Source organism: Mesoplodon densirostris, chromosome 1, assembly GCF_025265405.1.
Source record: "Mesoplodon densirostris isolate mMesDen1 chromosome 1, mMesDen1 primary haplotype, whole genome shotgun sequence".
Classification (NCBI taxonomy): domain Eukaryota; kingdom Metazoa; phylum Chordata; class Mammalia; order Artiodactyla; family Ziphiidae; genus Mesoplodon; species Mesoplodon densirostris.
In genome coordinates this window covers 29,569,957-29,589,496 of record NC_082661.1, presented here as the reverse complement: position 1 = coordinate 29,589,496, position 19,540 = coordinate 29,569,957, and the positions used below count along the sequence as shown (strand labels likewise).

General features: G+C 40.3%; 1 protein-coding gene and 1 pseudogene across 1 annotated transcript in view; one reads left to right on the top strand and one right to left on the bottom strand.

Moving 5' to 3' along the window:
- Window positions 1-12,107, bottom strand: part of LOC132487860 (cytochrome P450 2C23-like) — a 32,370-nt gene extending 20,263 nt beyond the window's left edge. The window contains exons 1-3 of the mRNA XM_060095724.1: window positions 11,928-12,107; window positions 9,648-9,810; window positions 217-366 (exon numbers count right to left, since the gene is read on the bottom strand). Of these exons, the coding sequence (XP_059951707.1) occupies window positions 217-366; window positions 9,648-9,810; window positions 11,928-12,107 (493 nt within the window). The remainder of the gene's footprint in view (window positions 1-216; window positions 367-9,647; window positions 9,811-11,927) is intronic.
- On the top strand, window positions 6,381-6,697 carry LOC132496059 (large ribosomal subunit protein eL36-like; annotated as a pseudogene).
- Window positions 12,108-19,540: the final 7,433 nt, after the last annotated feature.

Here is a 19,540-nt window from a genome sequence, read left to right as displayed (position 1 = left end):
GTAAGTACCGAAGTTGGGAGATGAATCCAAACAATGGGATTCGTGAGTCCTAAGTAACAGTTTTGGGTCATTTTCTTCCTGCCGCCTTTTTCCTAGTCAACGTCCTGACTCATAGAGCAGATTGTGGACTATTGCGTGCCTCCCAAAGGAGGAGCTTTGGTGGGAAGCTCTGTGTGTAGAAGCCCCTTGCCCCAAAGGATGGTCGATGGAACGCACCCTCTGTTTTCCTGAGCTCCTCCACCAGAAACTGGGCCTCCTCCTGGACCCTCTCCTCGAGGCTCCTCTTCCCCATTCCAAAGTTCCTCAGGGTCATGAGGGAGAAGCGCCGCATTTGTTTCCACCTGTTTCCATTACTGAAAAAGATTCCTAGGAAAAGAAGCAAAGAGCAGGAAAGAATTTTGCATCATGGAGTCTGACTTTCCCTGAAGCTTATCTCCTGTGTCCACCCTGCACTGTTGCCAGTGCCCTTTATCAGGGATTTAGCAACTGGCCTTTGAAGAGCACAACATATTCTTTGGTTTGGGTGAAATATTTGTCACAAAGAAAATAAAATCCAAGCTCTGGTCAACAGAGGGCAGGGGTGATGGAGTCAGGAGGCAGGATCACTGGCAGGTAGAGAACATTCCCAAGTGTGGGAAGGGCCCTCTGTCTGGTTTTGTTAAAAGTAGTAAAGACTGGCATGTGTTCTCACAAACCTCTTTCCTGAGTGTCTGTTTTACACTTAATATCCTTCTAACTTGTGGTTTAATTCTACCTGTGATTTTCTCTATTAGAGGATAAGCAACTGGAAAGCAGAGCAATAGGGAATATATGTTTCCATTGGCCTCTGAACTTACTACAGCTAATGTTAGCTAATCTGAACAAGAAGAAACTCAGGAGCAAAGGAACTCAGTATGTTCACACCAGTGTTTTTTCATTCCTTCCTCTGTACAAAACCAGTTACGTGTCCTGAATTTCCTTAATGCGCCACCAGTTTCCTAGTGCCCCAAATCCAAACCTCAGGGCATCTTCACATTCCTCTTGCCCTTTACCCTATACATCTGCTCTTGGTAAGTCCTGTCGATTCCACCTCCAAAATGTCTTTCTCATCTGTCCCTTCTTATCAATTCATACCATGCTACCACACTTCAGGTTCTAAGACTTTTACAGATTTTAAAAGTTCTAATCATCTTCAAACCAGTTTCCCCTTTCACTCCTCTAAATCTACAGTTTCCAGGTTACTCAAAATCAAATACAGGGACAATTAGGCTGGTGCTAAAAATCATTCAATGAGTCCCTCTACCCTACCCCCACCTCCCCACCCCGGTCTCATTCTGACACCTTTAAAACCTCAAACAGTTCCATCATTCTCTCCCTTGGCTCTAACTCTGAGCTTATAGACCAATCACAGCTGTTCACTAAATTCAACTACATTGTTTTGCACCCTTATTTTGTTCATTCTCTCCTTTTTGCTGACAAGTCTGTTCCCACCCTATTTGCTTTGTTGAGTTTCTAGCTTTCCTTTAAGAGCCATCTTGAAAACCTTCTCTTTGAAGTCTTCCTTATCCTCTACTGGAGGTAATCTTGCCTTCCTTTAACTGAATTGGCTTGCGTGATGCTTTAATACAATTTATCTTTTCTACCTTGTATTACAGCAATTTGTTTACTTGTGTTACTTCCTATACTAGATTTTACTTAGTTAAGTGACTGGTGCATCTCTCCAAATATTTCCTGTGACACATGATGATTTCTTACCTTGCACATAGAAGATGTTCAATACACAATAATTTAAATATTCATTTCACATCTACCAAATTAGCAAGCATTAAAAAGAAATTTTGTACCTAAAGCAATCAAGCTTGTGGCAAATTTGGTGCATTGTTTAGCCTCTTTGCATATCACGACCTATTTTGGAAATTAAAGCAATATTTATAGCAAAAACTATTAAAATTGTCTTTGATCCATTAATTGCTTTCCTAAGAATTTACACAAAGAAATAATTCAGCAAAAGTTTAAAAGGTGTACACTGCAATGTCATCTATACTGACTTAAGAAATTTGTAAACAATCTAAATGATAATGATAGGGTATTTTTTTGCATAATTATACAATGATAGTAAATCAATATTAGGAAAAGTAAGCAATTGTTAAAATGATGATTATGAAAACTATGTAAAAATAGCAGAAATGTTAATATTTAAAAGAAAAATCAGTACACAAATATTTCTATACTATAATTACAACTATGTAAAATATGTGTGCATATGAACAACATCTGGGAGATGGTACATAAAAATAAATATGTTACATCAACTATACTTCAATTAAAAAATTAAAAAACAAAAAAATTTAAGAATAGGTTAGTGTATTGAGACTATGGTTACTGGTTCTGGGTTCTAGAGTTAGGCAAATTGAACTCAAATCTCTACTCCAAAACTTTCTAATTTGGGTGAGTTATTTAACTTCTGTTGCCTCAGCTTTTCATCTGTTGAATGGAAATAAAAAATATTTTCCTCATGGGGCCACTGTGTTAACTGAATATGGTAATACATAAGAAACCCCCAGCACAGTACCTGGCACATAAGAAGTATTTAATAAATATTAGCTAATATTATATAATTATAGCTATTATAATAATTCAATAATACTCCAATTATTATTATAACATCTAATGTTTATAATAATTAATAATAACATTATTATTATTATTGGATTTTAGGAATATTTTTATCTCTTTAAATTTTTAACTGTTTTTGCATCAGCTTTAAAATCAAAAAGCAATTACAAATTTGGTAAAATTTTTATTTAATCCTTAATTAGACTTTTACATGTTGCCTTTTTTTGCTCTTCATTTATTCTTCCATTTATCTAGTAAATTTTCATTGCTATCCTGTGCCAACTAAGGCATGTCACTTGCCATCCAGCTCTACAAGGATTAGGTCAATGGCCACTCCAGTCACTGACCTTCAACAGACCCTGAAAGGAATTCAGCGGGGAGATCAGGAATGAGGCACTTTGTGCTCTGGGGAAACTGACAGAACAGGCCTTCAGATAGTTAGATATTTTCAGGAGAAAACTTTAGGAACTCAATTTCTTGCATTTCCTCATACTTAGCGAAGCAATAAAATCATTGAGACATCAATGATTTTTTTGATGACAATAAATAAAAGGAACAGATGCGAGACATCTGTTCCTCGTGACTAGCAGCAGCCTTCTACTGAGATGGGTGCTTGATTGCACATACCCCCTTCGCTAAATCATATATATACTGACCTCCCCCACTATCTCTTCGGAGCAGTTTCTCAGAGCTATCTGAGATGCTGTCTCCTGGGCTATAGTCCTCAGTAAGTCCCCAAATAAAAGTAAACTCACAACTCTCACACTGTGCATTTTTTTTTGGTTGACACCGGCTGTATGCCAGATTCTAAAAATATTACTACTGTGAACATTCTTGTTTATAATTTTTCCCACATCTTGTATTATCTCTCAAGATAGGTTTCTAAAGGGGAATTACTCCATCATTATGGATGTCTCTTTAGAGAAGTTTGGTTGTTAAGGGGCAAGAAACCAGGAACAGTAACCGAAGGGAGTTGTGAGGAGAGTGCTGTGGAATATTCACATACTCCTGGGAATGATTCACTGGAGAGTGAGTTTATCAGTCATAGTCCAACCAGCAAAAGAGCAGCCTCTCTCAATATTTAAAACAGAGGAAAATTAATCCAGGGAATTGGTTTTAAGGTGATGGAAACACTGAGAGGCCAAACCAGGGACAGTGAGACAACTAGTAATTATCAACAGCTGAAAACTGCTACCATCTCCCCATGGAAGGGACAAAGGAGCTCAGTGGCTGGGGTTACCTGGCCAGGAACCAAAGTGGCCCTGGAGTTATTACGGGGGGACGTGCAGCTCTTGGAAGAGATGCTATCTGAGGCACAGAGAGAGGGGGCCCTCTGGCTCTCCTTCCACTCCCCAATCTCTTGCCAGTGCCTCTCTTTGGTTGATCCCAGTCAGAGCCAGCTGTTGAAAGAGTGTGGGAATTTCAGCTTGCAGTAACTGTAGCACTGGGAACCAGGGCCAGTAGGGAAGAGAGAGGAGTGGCTTTCAAGACAAGTGGAGAGAGATGGGTAATCAGGGATGGAGAAGGCATTACCAAAGAAGTAAAATCCTTGGGAAGGTGAGATGCTATAGGATCTAGGGCACATGTGGAAATTTTCCCTGTCAAGAAAGGGACACTTTTTCAATTGTAACAGGAGAAAAAAAAAGGAGAATGTGGGTGCAGGGGCAGATAGACCCATAGATAAAATGTTAAGAAACTGGAGAGTTCCTTTCTGATACTTCTGTTGTTACAATGAGTTATGATACAGTGGTTCTGAGAGAGGAAATGTATAATGGGGGTGTTAATAGGAGGAATGAGGAGTCTCTGAGAGTGGAAAAGGGAGCCAATCAGAGGAACGTGTTGTATTAAGAGTCTAATTGAGGTTTAAAGTATTAATTTAAAGGGAAGCCAGTGTAATTACTGAGAGAATTTCTCTAGCAGTGTTTATCTTCTGGACACACGCACAGAGAAGAAGATGGTTGAATTCTTCCAATGTTGGAGTATATGCCAGGTAAATGTGATGGCGGGAGAGAGTGCCGATATATTTTCTAGGTTCTGATGACAATAAATGAGCTATGTGAAGGCTGCTTTGATTCACTGATGCTGTCAGTTAAAAGTTTAAGGTCAAGGCTCTTGAAACTATCTATTTCAGAGGAAAATCTGACATCTTCTATTGCCCTATTCCGAAACTGAAATGCTTTTGGGAGTCCAAATCTGGGAATGTACACATATACACACACTAATCTCACATACAGTAGTCAGTCTCTTCTTTTCTACACGGGGAGTTCAGCGTTGGTCCAGGGTTGTCTGTGACTCAAAGCAGAAGGCTCTCTAATCCTATCTTCCACTGCAGAACCACTTGGCTCCCACTTAAACTTCTGTTGTTCAAGTTTTCCCTTATCAGTGCAGAGGTGATACTTTCCTCTTCTACCTGCTTGTTGTGGGCAGATTGTGTTTTCCAGAGTGAACCACAACAATATCTCCCATCCCTCATTCTCTTCTGTAGTGTGACCACCACCACCTCCCCATCAAGAAGGGAAGCCTAATTCCTGTCCATTTGGATTTGGGTTGGCTTTTTGGAATTACTTGCAATGAATAAAATGGTTCTATGTTCTAAAATTTGGTCTGAAGAAGCTTTGCAGCTTGGAATGCTCACTCTCCAGAAGCTCCCCCTCAGGATTCCCCCTCCTGGACTCTAGGCACCAGCGAGAAGCCCAAGCCACATGAGCGGGCCACTTGGAGATGCTCTGTTGACAGGCCCAGCTGAGCTCAGCCTTTGGGTCATCCTTGCCCAGAAGCCAGACTTATAAATGAAGAAGCCTCCAGATGATTTCAGCCCTCAGCTATTTGAATCACCCTTAGCTGCTTTATTTGGAAAAAAACAAAATTGGATGTCTGCTAAGGCCCCAGGCCTTGTGGATCAGAGAAAACACCTTCCACTGTGCCGTGTTCAAATTCCTGATCACAGAATCCATGAGCATTAAAAAAAAGTGGGGGCTGGGGGGTTGTTGTTTTACATCGCTGAGTCTGAGGTGGTTTGTTACACAATAAGAGATAGCTGTGATACTTTCCTATTTTTCTCACTTTGTTCAGAATCTATACCCATTATGTAAATATCTTTTTAAAAAATATACTTCTTTCTCTTTACCACACCTGCATCCCTGCAGGCGTGGACTGTTCCAAGGAAGCAATGCCCTCTCCACTCCCACTGCACTGGGGCAAGTACGTGCATGGGTGAATAATCACATAGTTGGTTGTTTCTGTTTATGTAAACTAGATTCCTCAGTAGGTCTCTACAGTTTATATGTCCATAGATATAGTACTTTCCAAAAATGTTACAGCATTGCACTCCTCCAGGTAAAGAATGAATGGCTGTTTATCCATACCTTTTTTTTTTTTTTTCTTTTTGCGGTATGCGGGCCTCTCACTGTCGTGGCCTCTCCCGTTGCGGAGCACAGGCTCCGGACGCGCAGGCCCAGCGGCCATGGCTCACGGGCCCAGCCGCTCCGCGGCATATGGGATCCTCCCAGATCGGGGCACGAACCCGTATCCCCTGCATCGGCAGGCAGACTCTCAACCACTGCGCCACCAGGGAGGCCCTATCCATACCTTTAAGAGCACTAAGTTATTTTAATTTTTGCATTCTAGCGACTGAACAATGGCATCTAAAACTAGTGTGTGGATTGAATGAATACGTTAAAGTAAAAGGGCCTCTCTGGCACTTGCCGCCCGCGTGTTGGTAGAAATCCCAGAGTTCTGCGTGTTGGAGGCCCTTCCGCCGTGGCTGCCATTGCAGAGCAGCAGCCATGGCTCTGCGCTACCCATGGCCTTGGGCCTCAACAAGGGCCACAAGGTGACCAAGGACCTGAGCAAGCCGAAGCACAGACGCCACCACTGGCGCCTCACCAAGCACACCAAGTTTGTGCGGGACGTGATCTAGGAAGTGTGCTGCTTCACCCCTTATGAGTGGCGGGCCATGGAGCTGCTCAAGGTCTCCAAGGACAAGTGGGCCCTCAAGTTCATCAAGAAAAGGGTGGGGACACACATCCATACCAAGAGGAAGAGAGAAGAGCTGAGCAATGCCCTGGCCGCCATGAGGAAGGCAGCAGCCAAGAAGGACTGAGCCCTTACCCTCTGTGCACAATAAAACTTTTTCAGAAAAAAAGAAAAAGATAAAGTAAGTGCTTAAGCTGTTGCAATCTGTCAATGAGATAAATATTTAAAGATTAAGACACTAGACAAAATATTGAGTTGATAGTTAACAGAAAATGTTTCAACAACTTGATTAGACACAAATCCTCAGCACTGTATTATAGTGTTCAAAGATCACCAGATCAGAAAGCTATCTAGTATTTTAGCAGACATTTCATTTTTGAAGGTGTTATGGGTTTGTTTCCCCTCAAAATATGTTGATGCGCTGGCCCCCAGTATCTGTGAATATGACCTTATTTGGAAATGGGGTCTTTGCAGAGGTAATCAAGTTAAAGTGAGATCATTAGGGCGGGCCCAATCCAATATGACTGTACGCTTCTGAAAAGGGGAAATTTGGACACAGAGACATATATACACAGAGAATGCCATGTGAACATGAATCAGAGATTGGGGTGATACATCTACAAGCCAAGGAACAACAAAGATTGCCAGCAAAGCACCGGAAGCTAGGAGAGAAACATGAAACAGATTCTCCCTCACAGCTCTCAGAAGGAACCAACCTCACTGACATCTTGATCTCAGACTTCTGGACCCAAAACTGTGAGACAATAAAGTTCTGTTGCCGTAAGGTTTGTACCCAGTTTTTGGTACTTTATTATGACAGCCCCAGGAAACTAATGCAGAAGGAAAACTAAAATATCAATGAATGGTTCTTCTTTTTGTTATTTTCCAAGATAGAAAGTTTTAGGAAAGGAAGAGCTGAGCTATCTGTTCCCATTACAGGCAAGTAAGGAGCAGTAACAAGGATTTTAGAGGAAGTTTGAAAACCAATTTTCTCAGAGTTGTGAAAACGGCAATTTTTTGAGCAATAATTTTTTCCCTCTTGAGCTCAATCCAACCCACAAGCTTCCCGCTCCAATTAAAAGTTCATTTTAGGGGCTTCCCTGGTGGTGCAGTGGTTAAGAATCCCCCTGCCAACACAGGGGACACGGGTTCAAGCCCTGGTCCGGGAAGATCCCACATGCCACGGAGCAACTAAGCCTGTGTGCCACAACTACTGAGGCTGCGCTCTAGAGCCCGTGAGCCACAACTACTGAGCCCATGTGCCACAACTACTGAAGCCCGCGCGTCTAGAGCCTGTGTTCCGCAACAAGAGAAGCCACCGCAGTGAGAAGCCCGCGCAGTGCAACGAAGAGTAGCCTCCGCACACCGCAACGAAAAGTAGCCTCCGCTCACCGCAACTAGAGAAAGCCCACGTGCAGCAACGAAGACCCAACGCAGCCAAAAGAAAACAAAAAAGTTGATTTTAAAGCTTACACACAATGTAATCAACATGTTTAGAAAAAAGGGAAGTAGTAGAGGGAAGGTTTGGTTGCTTCTTAGGTGAGCAAATGCATCCTGATCTTATGTAAGAGAGATCAAAAATTGCTTCTCTTTTATCACTTAGTACACTGCATAATATTTAATTAATTATTCATAAATATGCTTTGAAAAGAATTAAGTTTCTATTTCTTTGGGGCTTGCAATTTTACAATTTGAAGTGGATTGGAGGAGACTTTCAGGTTTTCCTAGGTTTTTGTGTGTGTAATACTTCATACATATGAAGGAATATATGTAACATATGTCTAAGTTTTGAAACATAATAATAAAATAATTATCTGTGAGCCTATTGTCCCACTGAAGAAGTTGAGCTTCACTAAGACCATTGTAGCTCCCTGTGTGTCACCGCTCTGATCCTACCACCCTCTCCCAGCTCCCTCACCACCGCCTCCCAACCGCCCCCTCATCCCCAAACCAGGCTGACATCGAAAACACAGTAATTTCTATACCTTGTCATCTGTTTATTGTTGTTGCCACTATGCCACTGCAGCCTTTGTACCCTGTGAAATGAAACCCCAAGCGTGGCTTCTCCAGCTCCCTAAACCCTAAGACCTCTGGGTAACAACTTTTTTTTTCAAAATGTTCCCAGATTGTTTTTTATCACAATCATATTTGCAGATTTACCTTAAAGGGAATTTGGAGTCTGTTTTTGATGTTTATCTCAATAGAGTTATCAGAGCATCTGTTGAATAATAAAAGAATTTGTCTGGTCTTTGTCCCTGGTTCCTGGGAGAGAGCTTCTAAACCCTTGGACATGCCCACTTCTAACACAGAAGTGTCTCTGTTATTCATGCTGAGTCTCTGGGATCACACTTGAGTTTATGATAATGAGGTGACTCATGGTGGATCCCTAGACAGTTTCGAGGTGGGGCGGGCCATGCCAGAAAGACCAACTTTGTATTTAGAGAATTGGAGCTTTTAGCCAAGTGATATCAGCCTGACCTCCTGACTTTCAAGGAATAGAAGGAGCTAGAGACTGAGTTCTATCGCATGGCCAATGACTCAATCAATCGTGCCCAAGTAATGAAGTTCCAATGAAAAAATCTGGACACCAAGCTCTGGTGAGATTCCTGGTTGGTGAACACATCAATGCATCAAATGGGTAATGCATTCTGCTTCCTTGGAATAGAATACAGAAGCTCTGCATTTGGGCCCTCCCAAACCTTGCCCTATGTGTCTCTCCATTTGTATCTTTCATATAAATAAAACTGTAATTGTAAGTATGGCAACTTCCTGAGTTCTGTGAGTCATTCCAGCAAATTACTGAACCTGAGGTGGCCACGGAAACCCTGAATTTTTAGCCAGTTGGTCAGAAGTGTGGGTAACCTGGAGACTCCTGAACTTGTGGTTGACATCAGAAGTGAGGGCAGTCTTCTTGGGAATGATGTCCTTAACCTATGGAGTCTGCACTAACTCTGGGTAGTTAGTATCAGAATTGCAGTGCAGTATTGCAGCATCTAGTTTGTAGCTTGTTGCAGAACACTCATTAGGTTAATCAGACTTTTTTGCTAAAAAGAATTAACTTTTATTTTGAAACATACCATATCCTCTCTGGTTATCGTCAATAATTGGAATATGTCCTCTGTAAAGGAATTCATCACCTTGATCAATTAGAGCTTCCTTCACCGCCTCATATCCATGTAAGACCACAGTGATCTGGGATCCAAGGTACAGAGTGTAAACGGGGCCATACTCTTTGGCCAGCTGGAAAGAGATGCAAGTGGCTGTAAGGGCTATTGTGAAATCTCTCCATTGGAGGCTTCAGTGGAAATTAAGTAATGATTCACATGTAACTTAGACTTTGCTCCGTTAATTTCCTTTCAGGAATTTAACCTAGGGTACAGTCATGGATTCATTCTTTCCTTCATCTATACATGCAACAATTGAGCAAATATTTACTAAGCACCTATACTGTGTCAGACACTGTGCCAGGAACCCTCATGGAACTTAGAGTCTAGTGGAAGTAACAGGCAGTAAATAGCCGAACAAACTACATTTGCAATAGAAACCGAGCATAACTCTATGAAAGCGACAAAGAATGTACTATGTTGGATGATAATGGGAAAACAATAAAATAGATGAGGAATCTATGAGGAGGTAACACTTAAGGTAAAATTAAAGATGAGAAGGAAGCAGCCAGGATAAGGGCCAGAAGGAGAGCTCACTAAACAGGTATTAAAAAGGATGAAATCTATATATTTATGATAGCATTGTGCCAAGGGGAAAAATAGAATGCTACAACATCTGACAGCTAGGGGTGTTTTCAAATGTATTTTACAACCATGCAGTTAAATTCAAAGCAGCCATTTGAAATTACTTATATGAGGATGTACAATGGTGCAGAAACATGTTCAAGTTCTAAATTAAATTGTTGAAAAATAAAATTATGTTTAAAATCCGTTAGGGAATTCCCTGGCGGCCCAATGGTTAGGACTACGTGCTTTCACTGTCAAGGACGCGGCTTCGAGTGCTGGTTGAGGAACTAAGATCCTCCTGCAAACTGTGTGGAGCAGCCAAAAATTTTTAAAAAAAATCCATTTGTTAAAAAAATCCGTTTGTATATTATAATCCTCCATTTTTAATTTATGATAATTATTTCTAAGAAGCAAAACTTGACACCATTTTTTTTGCCTTTTTTTTTTTTAACTTAAATGGTAGAGAGTTTTGCCATTTTGTACCTCTTTTCTCTGTCCCAGGAAAATGAAACTTACTTCCTTTGTTCCCTTTGAACGTGTCTCTATATTTTGGTGCACAAAATGCCAGGTTCTCCTCTCCCAACCTCACCCTCAGCTGATGACTTTGCTCCCTATTTCACAGAGATAATAGAAGTAACCAGAAGAGAATGTCCATATGCTTCTGCCATAGCATCCACCTGTTTACCTGAATCTGTGCCCATGTACATAGTTTTCTGTTAATATAAATGACTCTCCATGCTCCTAAAAAAGGCCCAATTCTCCAACTTGTGCACTGGATTCCAGTCCTTTCCAGCTATGGCAACATGACTTTCCTCTTTACAGCAAAATTGAGCAACATCACCCTATTTTCCCCCTTCCCCAGCCCCTGGCAACCACCATCCTGCTCCCTACAAGTGTGACTCTTTTAGAGTCCACATTAAGAGTGCATATAGTATTTGTCCTTCTGTGTCTGGCTTACATAACTTAGGATAATATCAAGTTTCATCCATGTTGTTGTAAATGGCAGGATTTCCTTCTTTTTTAAGGATAAATAATACTCCTCTGTGTGTGTGCATCATATTTTCTTTATTCATCAGAGGACAGTAATTAGGGTTGTTCTGGAGAATATATGCTTGCACAATGAACTCATTGAGATAATACTTTTTCCCAAATAATATTTCCAAAGGAGTCAATGTCAGTCAGGGTAGCAGAGCTGGGCTGTGTCAGAACAAGATGTGGGGATCACTCTTTAGAAGGAGGATCATAAAGTATCCCACAGATTAGTATAAAATAGTAATAATAATATAAAAGGACACATTACATTTGCTTGGCTTGCCTTTTGGTAAGTGTTACATGCAGAGGGGACTGGAAGCCTTTCAGTCAAAGTATGTTCTGACTTCAGAATTTTCCCATTCACTAGAATTCAACCTGTATCTCAGGTCAGGTCAACACACCTCACTACCTGCTCTAAAGTGATCCAATCCAGAAAAAAAAAAAAAAAGATATCTGTCTTGTAATACAGAAATAGACACCCCAAAGTGTCTTAGTGGTGAGTAAAACTAAGAAAGCTTGAAGATGACATGAAGATAACCTGAAGATGACCCCCCCTTACCTGGAGATGACCAGTCTCTGATGAAACCCCCTTACCTTGGAGAGAGATGCAGGGACGTCCTTGAGGTTTAGCTGCATCAGATTCCCAATGATGGGAAGGGGAGTTGGGCCAGGTGGAAACCTTCCCCCTTTGTGACTTTTCTTCCACACAAAAAGCAAAACCAGGCAAGTGACACAAATCACAAGAGCAAGAGTAGTGATTTCCAGCAGTGCCATCTCAGCCACTCGATGTTGGTAACTGTCTGGATTGCTTGTTAGCAAAGTCTTGTACACACCCGGTGTATGACCTGCCAGCCAAAGGCTGGTCTGAGTTCTTGGGCTTGGAAAAAAAAACACCCTGGAATTGGTTTTGGCAGTATTTACCTTCCTGAAGCTTGAGATTAGGGAGGATTCATATCTTTCCTACCTCTTGTTCACAAAATCTGCAACTTTTGATTTTTTAAGCCTCTCCATTACATGTACTATTTCCTTTTAGCACTAATGATTCATTAACTATAAAGCTGGGGGATTAAAAGGTACACACTATTAGGTATAAAATAAACTACAAGGATATATTGTATAACATAGGGAATATAGCCAATATTTTACAATAACTATAAAGAGTATAACTTTTAAAATTTTTTTCTAAAGATTTTTTTTGGGGATGTGGACCAGTTCTAAAGTCCTTATTGAATTTGTTACAATATTGCTTGTTTTATGTTTTGGTTTTTTGGCCACAAGGCATGTGGGATCTTAGCTCCCTGACCAGGGATCAAACCTGCACCCCCTGCAGTGGAAGGCGAAGTCTTAACCACTGGACCACCAGGGAAGTCCCTAACCTTTAAAATTTGTGAATCACTATATTGTACACCTGTAACTTAAATAATATTGTACAGCAACTATACTTCAATAAATAATTTTTTAAAAACTAACAAAAAGGGCTTCCCTAGTGGCTCAGTGGTTAAGAATCCACCTGCCAATGCAGGGGACACGGGTTCAATCCCTGGTCTGGGAAGATCCCACATGCCATGGAGCAACTGAGCCCACAAGCCTAGAGCCTGTGCTCCACAACAAGAGAAGCCACTGCAATGAGAAGCCCGCACACCGCAATGAAGAGTAGCCCCCCACCTCCCCACCACAGCTAGAGAAAGCCTGTGTGTAGCAATGAAGAACCAATGCAGCAATAAATAAATAAATAAATGTTTAAAAAGCTAACAAAAATTTTTTTAAATTGCAATCTACAATGATTGATTTTTAAGTGTTAAACTAACCTTATATTCCTAGGATGAACACCTCTTGTTTCTCATGATGTAATAAAACTTTTCTATTTTGCTGGATTTGATTTGCCATTACTTTGGTAGGGATTTCTGTACCTATGTACATGAGGAATATTGGTTTGCAATTTTGTTCTCTGTAATGCGTTTGGTTTTAATATCAGGTTTATGACAGCCAGATAAAATAAGTAGGCAAGTGCTCCATTTTTTTTTAGTAAAAGTTTTTAAATTTTTAATTAAAAGGTTAGTATTATTTTTCCTGAAAAGTTTGATAAAATGCCACAGTGAAACAATCTGATGCCTTCCTTGTGGGAAAATTTTTGCTATTAATTTATCTAATTAAAAAAAGTTCTAGAAATGGATAATGGTGATGATTGCACAAAATTGCAATCGTACTTAATATTACTGACCTGTACATTTAAAAATGGCTAAAATGGTATATTTTATGTATATTTTACCACAATAAAGAAAAAAAACCCGATTACTTAGTTGGTATTTGAAAACGTTATCTCACTTGTATTTGCATTTAAGGTAATTAATGCTTTTATTTATTTATTCTTTGAGATAAATCTTACTATTAATAGTAATGTCTCAGAATCTAGATATTATCTTATGGGGAATTTGTTAAAATAAATCTTTTTCAAAATCTAAAAAAAAGTCTACTGTTGTTTCCTACTAATTACAGAAAACATTTAAAAAATCTATTTAGCACTAAAATTCTTCATTGTTTCAACTTTACTATTTTTCACTAATTTCACAGCCATCTATTTCTCTGTATTTTCCCACAGCAGACTATTTGCTTCCATTAACCAACCTTATTGGCCTGCATTCATATATCCTTTAACTGTGGGGCCACTAGGCTGGGATGCAGCCATAGCCGATAATGGGTTTGTGCAAGAAGAACCCAGGCATAGGTAGCTTAGGGACTTCATATATTAATACATTGCTGTATTCCTTCTGGCACTTTCTGTGAAACCAGTGTCCACTGATGCTTATGCTCAGTTGTTTGCAAGCATTTGTTTACAGACATTCCACAGTGAGGTAAATTATTGACTTTGAAATGCTCAAAAAGTTAGAACTTTAATGTTTTGGACATTGAAAGCAAGTGAATAAACAGAGTGGACTAGTAAACATGTTGGAAAAGCGAAGTTTTAAAATTACCTAATCAATTTCCCTGCTTAAAAACCCTGAAAGGGTTTTTTAATTTTTGGTTTTTAATAGACTTTTCCTTTTATTGCTAAGGCTGTATGTTTCTAGAGCAGTTTTCGGTTCACAGCAAAATTAAGATACAGAGCTCCCATATACTCCCTGCCTCCTACCATGAAAGTCCCGAACCAGAGTGGTATATTTGCGTGTACGTCCAGTTGTTCCAGCACCATTTGTTGAAAAGACTATCTTTTCTCCATACTGCCTTTGTTCCTTTGTCAAAGATCGGTTGACTATATTTACGTGGGTCTATTTCTAGACTCCTTTCTGTCCCACTGATCTACTTGTCTCTTCTTTTGCCAATACCACACTGTCTTGATCACTGTAGTTTTATAATAAGTCTTGAAGTTAGGTCACGGCCTCAACTTCATTCTTCATTATTATACTAGCTATTCTGAGTATTTTACCTCTCCATATATACTTCAGAATCAGTATTTTGGCATTCATAAAATAACTTGTTGGGATTTGATTTGGGATTGCACTGAATCTATAGATCGTTAGGAAGAAGTAACACCCTGACAATACTGAGTGTTCCTATACATGAACCTGGACTACCTCTCCATCCATTTAGTTCTTCATTGATTTCTTTCATCAAAGTTTTGTAGTTTTCCTCATATAGATCCTGTAGATACATATTTTGTTAGATTTATACCTATTTCATAGTTTGGGGTGCTAATAGAAATGGTATTGTGCATTAAATTTTAAATTCTGAAATGTTTTGCTTGAAAGGTTTATTTCTAACCTTTGGAAAAATCACTGGTATGTAACAAGACTCAGAAGGCCCACCATGATCCTCTTCCCCTCTTGACACCTACCTCACCAGTCTTTTTTTGGTGCTCCTATTCTCACTAATAATGTTACACCTGTACTAGACTTTGGTCCATTCCTGGAAGGTTCTTGAACTGAGGTCTTCACGTTGTAAGGCTTCACATGTGAGCTTTCATTTTTTAAAGTAACAGCTTTATTGAGATATAATTCACATACAATTCACCCTTTTAAAGTATACAGTTCACTTTGTGTGGACATGTTTTAATTCTTCTGGGTAGATACCTAGAAGCAGAATTGCTGGGTCTTACGGTAACTCTTTGCTTAACATTTTGAGGAACTGTCAAAACATATTCCAAAGTAGCTGTACCATTTTACATTCCTACTAGCAGTATATGAGGAGTCCCATTTCTCCCCATCCTTGCAAACAATTATTATTGTGTCTTTTTTGTTATTGCCATTCCAGTGGGTATAAAGTCCTATCTCATAGTGGTTTTGATTGGCATTTCCCTAATGACTAATGATGTTAAACATCTTTCATGTTCTTATTGGCCATTTGTATATCTTCTCTGAAGAAATGTCTATTGAGATCCTTTGCTCATTAAAAAAAAATTTTTTTTTGTAAAATTTTTGTTATTCCCTGATCTTTAACTGGCTAGCATACCTTCTTGTTCTTTATCTCCCCCATCTCACTTTTTACACTACCAGTAGTACATTCTTCCCATTTGTATAGCCTCATCATAGTTGGAATTCTTTGATTAAGGTCTACCTTCCCATGAGACTGTTGATTCTAAGAGAACAAAGACTATATGTCTTATTCACTATTGTTTTGTTCATTGTTGGTCCAATATTTAACACATTTTAGGTTTCCTGGCACATACCACTTGAACCCTTGAATTGTATTCAATTTGCTGCTCACATTGTTTCTCCTGTTGTGTCAGGAGGACTGCTGTCTCCACTGAGAAGTTTTAGGGGTCACCTCCTCTCTGACCATTTGTTCTCCTCTCTTCCATTGGTTGAGGGTTGTCCCTCGGGATATTAATTCTTGTGCATATCTGAGTTGAATACATCTGCAGAATGACTGCAGCTTCCATAGTATGGGAGGAACCCTGCAGTGAAAAACAACATGTTAATTGCCTGCATGGCACTGTTGAGGCATGGGGACCCAGTGAACTGCATTTTAAAATACAATAGCATCTGGTGCTCCCATTGCCTGGAACACATTCCACCATTACCATCATTCTCTTCAGGTGCCTGGCTGCCTCCTGTATATCCTTAAAAATGTGGCTCAGATCTGACACTGCCTCCTAGAAACCACCAGGCTGTGTTGACCCCCACCTGTACTCCTTGCATCCAGTGTTCTGCCTGCTGTGGCACTTACCACACTATCATACTTGCCTATTTATTTGCCATACCACCCAAACCGCACCCCCCTCCACCACAAGGCTAAAAGTCTTTTTTGTTGCCTCAGCAACTAGCACATACTAGATACCTAGTAAATATTTATAGGAAGGAAAGATTTAAACATAGTTGAAGATAAAAAATTGAAATAGCTGGCGTCTTAGTCTGCTCAGGCTGCTATAACAAAATACCATAAACTGGGTGGCTTCAACAACAAACATTCATTTCTCAGTTTTGGATACTGGGAAGTCCAAGACCAAAGTGGTAGCAGATTTGGTGTCTGGTGAGAGCTCTCCTCCTGGTTTGCGGATGGCCTCTTTCTTGTTGTGTCCTCATATGGCCCAGCGAGACATCTCTTCTTATAAGAGATGTCTTATAAGACATCTCTTCTTATAGGAAGACATCTCATCTACTTCTATTTATGAAGGCTCCACCTTAACCTAATTATTGGGTTGGCCAAGAAGTTCCTTCTGTTTTAAAGTAAAAACAAAAGACACATTTTTCATTTTCACCAAGAACTTTATTGACCAACGTATTCACCATTTTGTTCCACTACCTTCTGCCATTTTTCAGGCAACTTCATAATTCCAACTTCCCAAAATTTTTTATCTTTTTGGACAAAGAACTATTCCATATGCCTTTTACAGTCTTCCAGGGAATTGAAATATTTTCCATTAAGAGAATTTTGTAAAGACCAAATAAATGGAAATGTGAAGGTGCAATGTCTGGTGAATACAGCAGATGAATCAGAACTTCCCAGCCAAGCTGAAACAGTTTTTGCCTGGCCATCAAAGAAACATGTGGTCTTGTGTTATCCTTACGGAAGATTATGTGTTCTCTGTTGACTAACTCCAGACGCTTTTCGTGGAGTGCTGCTTTCAGTTGGTCTAATTGGGAGCAGTACTTGTTGGAATTAATTGTTTGGTTTTCCAGAAGGAGCTCATAGTAGAGGACTCCCTTCAAACCCCACCATATACACAACATCACCTTCTTTGGATGAAGATCAGCCTTTGGGGTGCTCGGTGGTGGTTTATTTCGCTTGCCCCATGATCTCTTCCTTTCCACATTATTGTACAGTATCCACTTTTCATCACCCATCACAATTTGTTTTAAAAATGGAACGTTTTCGGTGCACCACAACTACTGAGCCTGTGCTCTAGAGCCCACGAGCCACAACTACTGAAGCCCTGCACCTAGAGCCCGTGCTCCACAAGAGAAGCCACTGCAACGAAGAGTAGCCCCCGCTCACCACAACTAGAGAAAAAGCCCACACACAGCAATGAAGACCCAACGCAGCCAAAAAAAAAAAAAAAAAAAGGAACGTTTTCATTATGTTTCAGTAGAGCATCGCATGCGGAAATACGGTCAAGAAGGCTTTTTTCGCTTAACCTATGTGGAACCCAAACATCAAAGCGATTAACATAACCAAGCTGGTGCAAATGGTTTTCAACGCGTGGTATAATGTTGCTTGTTCTCAATTAGTGCCTCGATTTGATCGCTATCAATTTCAACTGGTCTGACTGACCGTGGAGCATCGTCCAGCAAGATATCTCCAACACGAAACTTTGAAAACCACTTTCGACACGTTCAATCAGTCACAGCACCTTCTCCATACACTGCACAAATCTTCTTTTGCGTTTCAGTTGAGTTTTTACCTTTCTTTAAATAATAAAGCATAATATGCCGAAAATGTTGCTTTTTTTCTTCCATCTTCAATATTAAAATGGCTACATAAAAATTCACCAATTTTGATAAACTTTTCTTCAACGTTCGCTGATATGACAGCTGTCACAATACAATCTAACAAAATTGTTTCGAATGAATTTAAAGACAACTAAGCGCTACTAGAGCCATCTTACGGAAAAAAGCAAATGAACCTTTTGGCTAACCCAATATCTGTCAAAGGCCCCACCCACCTCCAAATACCATCAAATGGAGCATTAGGGTTTCAACATGACTTTTAGGGGAACACATTCAGCCTGTAGCAGATGGAAGGTAGAAAAATGGATAGAAAGAGATACTAGGAGAAAAACATGAAAAGCACTAATGCCAAAGAAACGTGGTAAGGAAAACAAGTAAAATGTCATTCCGAGTTATATAATAATGGACACTTGGGGGAGTGAGCAATGGATTAACAGTAAATTAGTTTAAAATGCTTACACAAAGACAAGAGACCAGAGGATAGCCGAGAAGCTGGCCCAGCTTGTTGAGATGTTCCTGGAGGGCTGCGGTTGAGGTTTAAAATCCAGCTAGCTTAGGTCACTGCTGCTGAAGACATAATTCAGTGTGTGTTTTCTGATGCACTTGTATGTATCAGGCACTGTGCTCTCTGTCCATCACAGGAACTTACAGGCTACTCAGAGACAGAAACATATATCGACTCCAATGGGCTGGGTGAACTAATGCACCCCAACAAACACCACGTGCAAATCACTATTCCAGGTGCATAAACAGATCTTGCTGAACCCACTGAAGAGCTCTGTAAGAATATGTAAACAAGTTCAGAGATATTAGGTAATTTCCCATGGTTACACACTAAGCCCTGACGTGGACACTCTAGCCTAACTTCTGTCCTTTTTCCCCCACTACTCACTTACCTGCCTTTCACATTCATCCTTTTGTTCTTTCACACAACATAACTGACCAAGTCATATGGGCCAGGCACTGTGCAAGGCATGAGCAACAGATACCATCCCAGGGAAGAGCATGGTCACAGTCCCTGCCCCCCCAGGGAGCTAAACATTTGTGAGAACAGACATTAAGCAGGTAATGTGAGGCGTGTGGAGTGTTACAAACAGGGAAACGTGGGGTGCTGACCTGAGCAAGCAGTTCCGGAAGACCTCTCTGAAGAAGTGAAGACTCTTTAGGAGTTAGCAAAGTTGGAACTATAAGGGAGAAAAAGTACGCCAGGTGGATGGAATAATACATGCAAAGGGACAGAGAGAAGGTACATTCAAGGACCTGGGCTGGAGAGGTCAGTGTGTACACACTTGGGACTTAATCCTAAAGCAATCAGAAGCCACA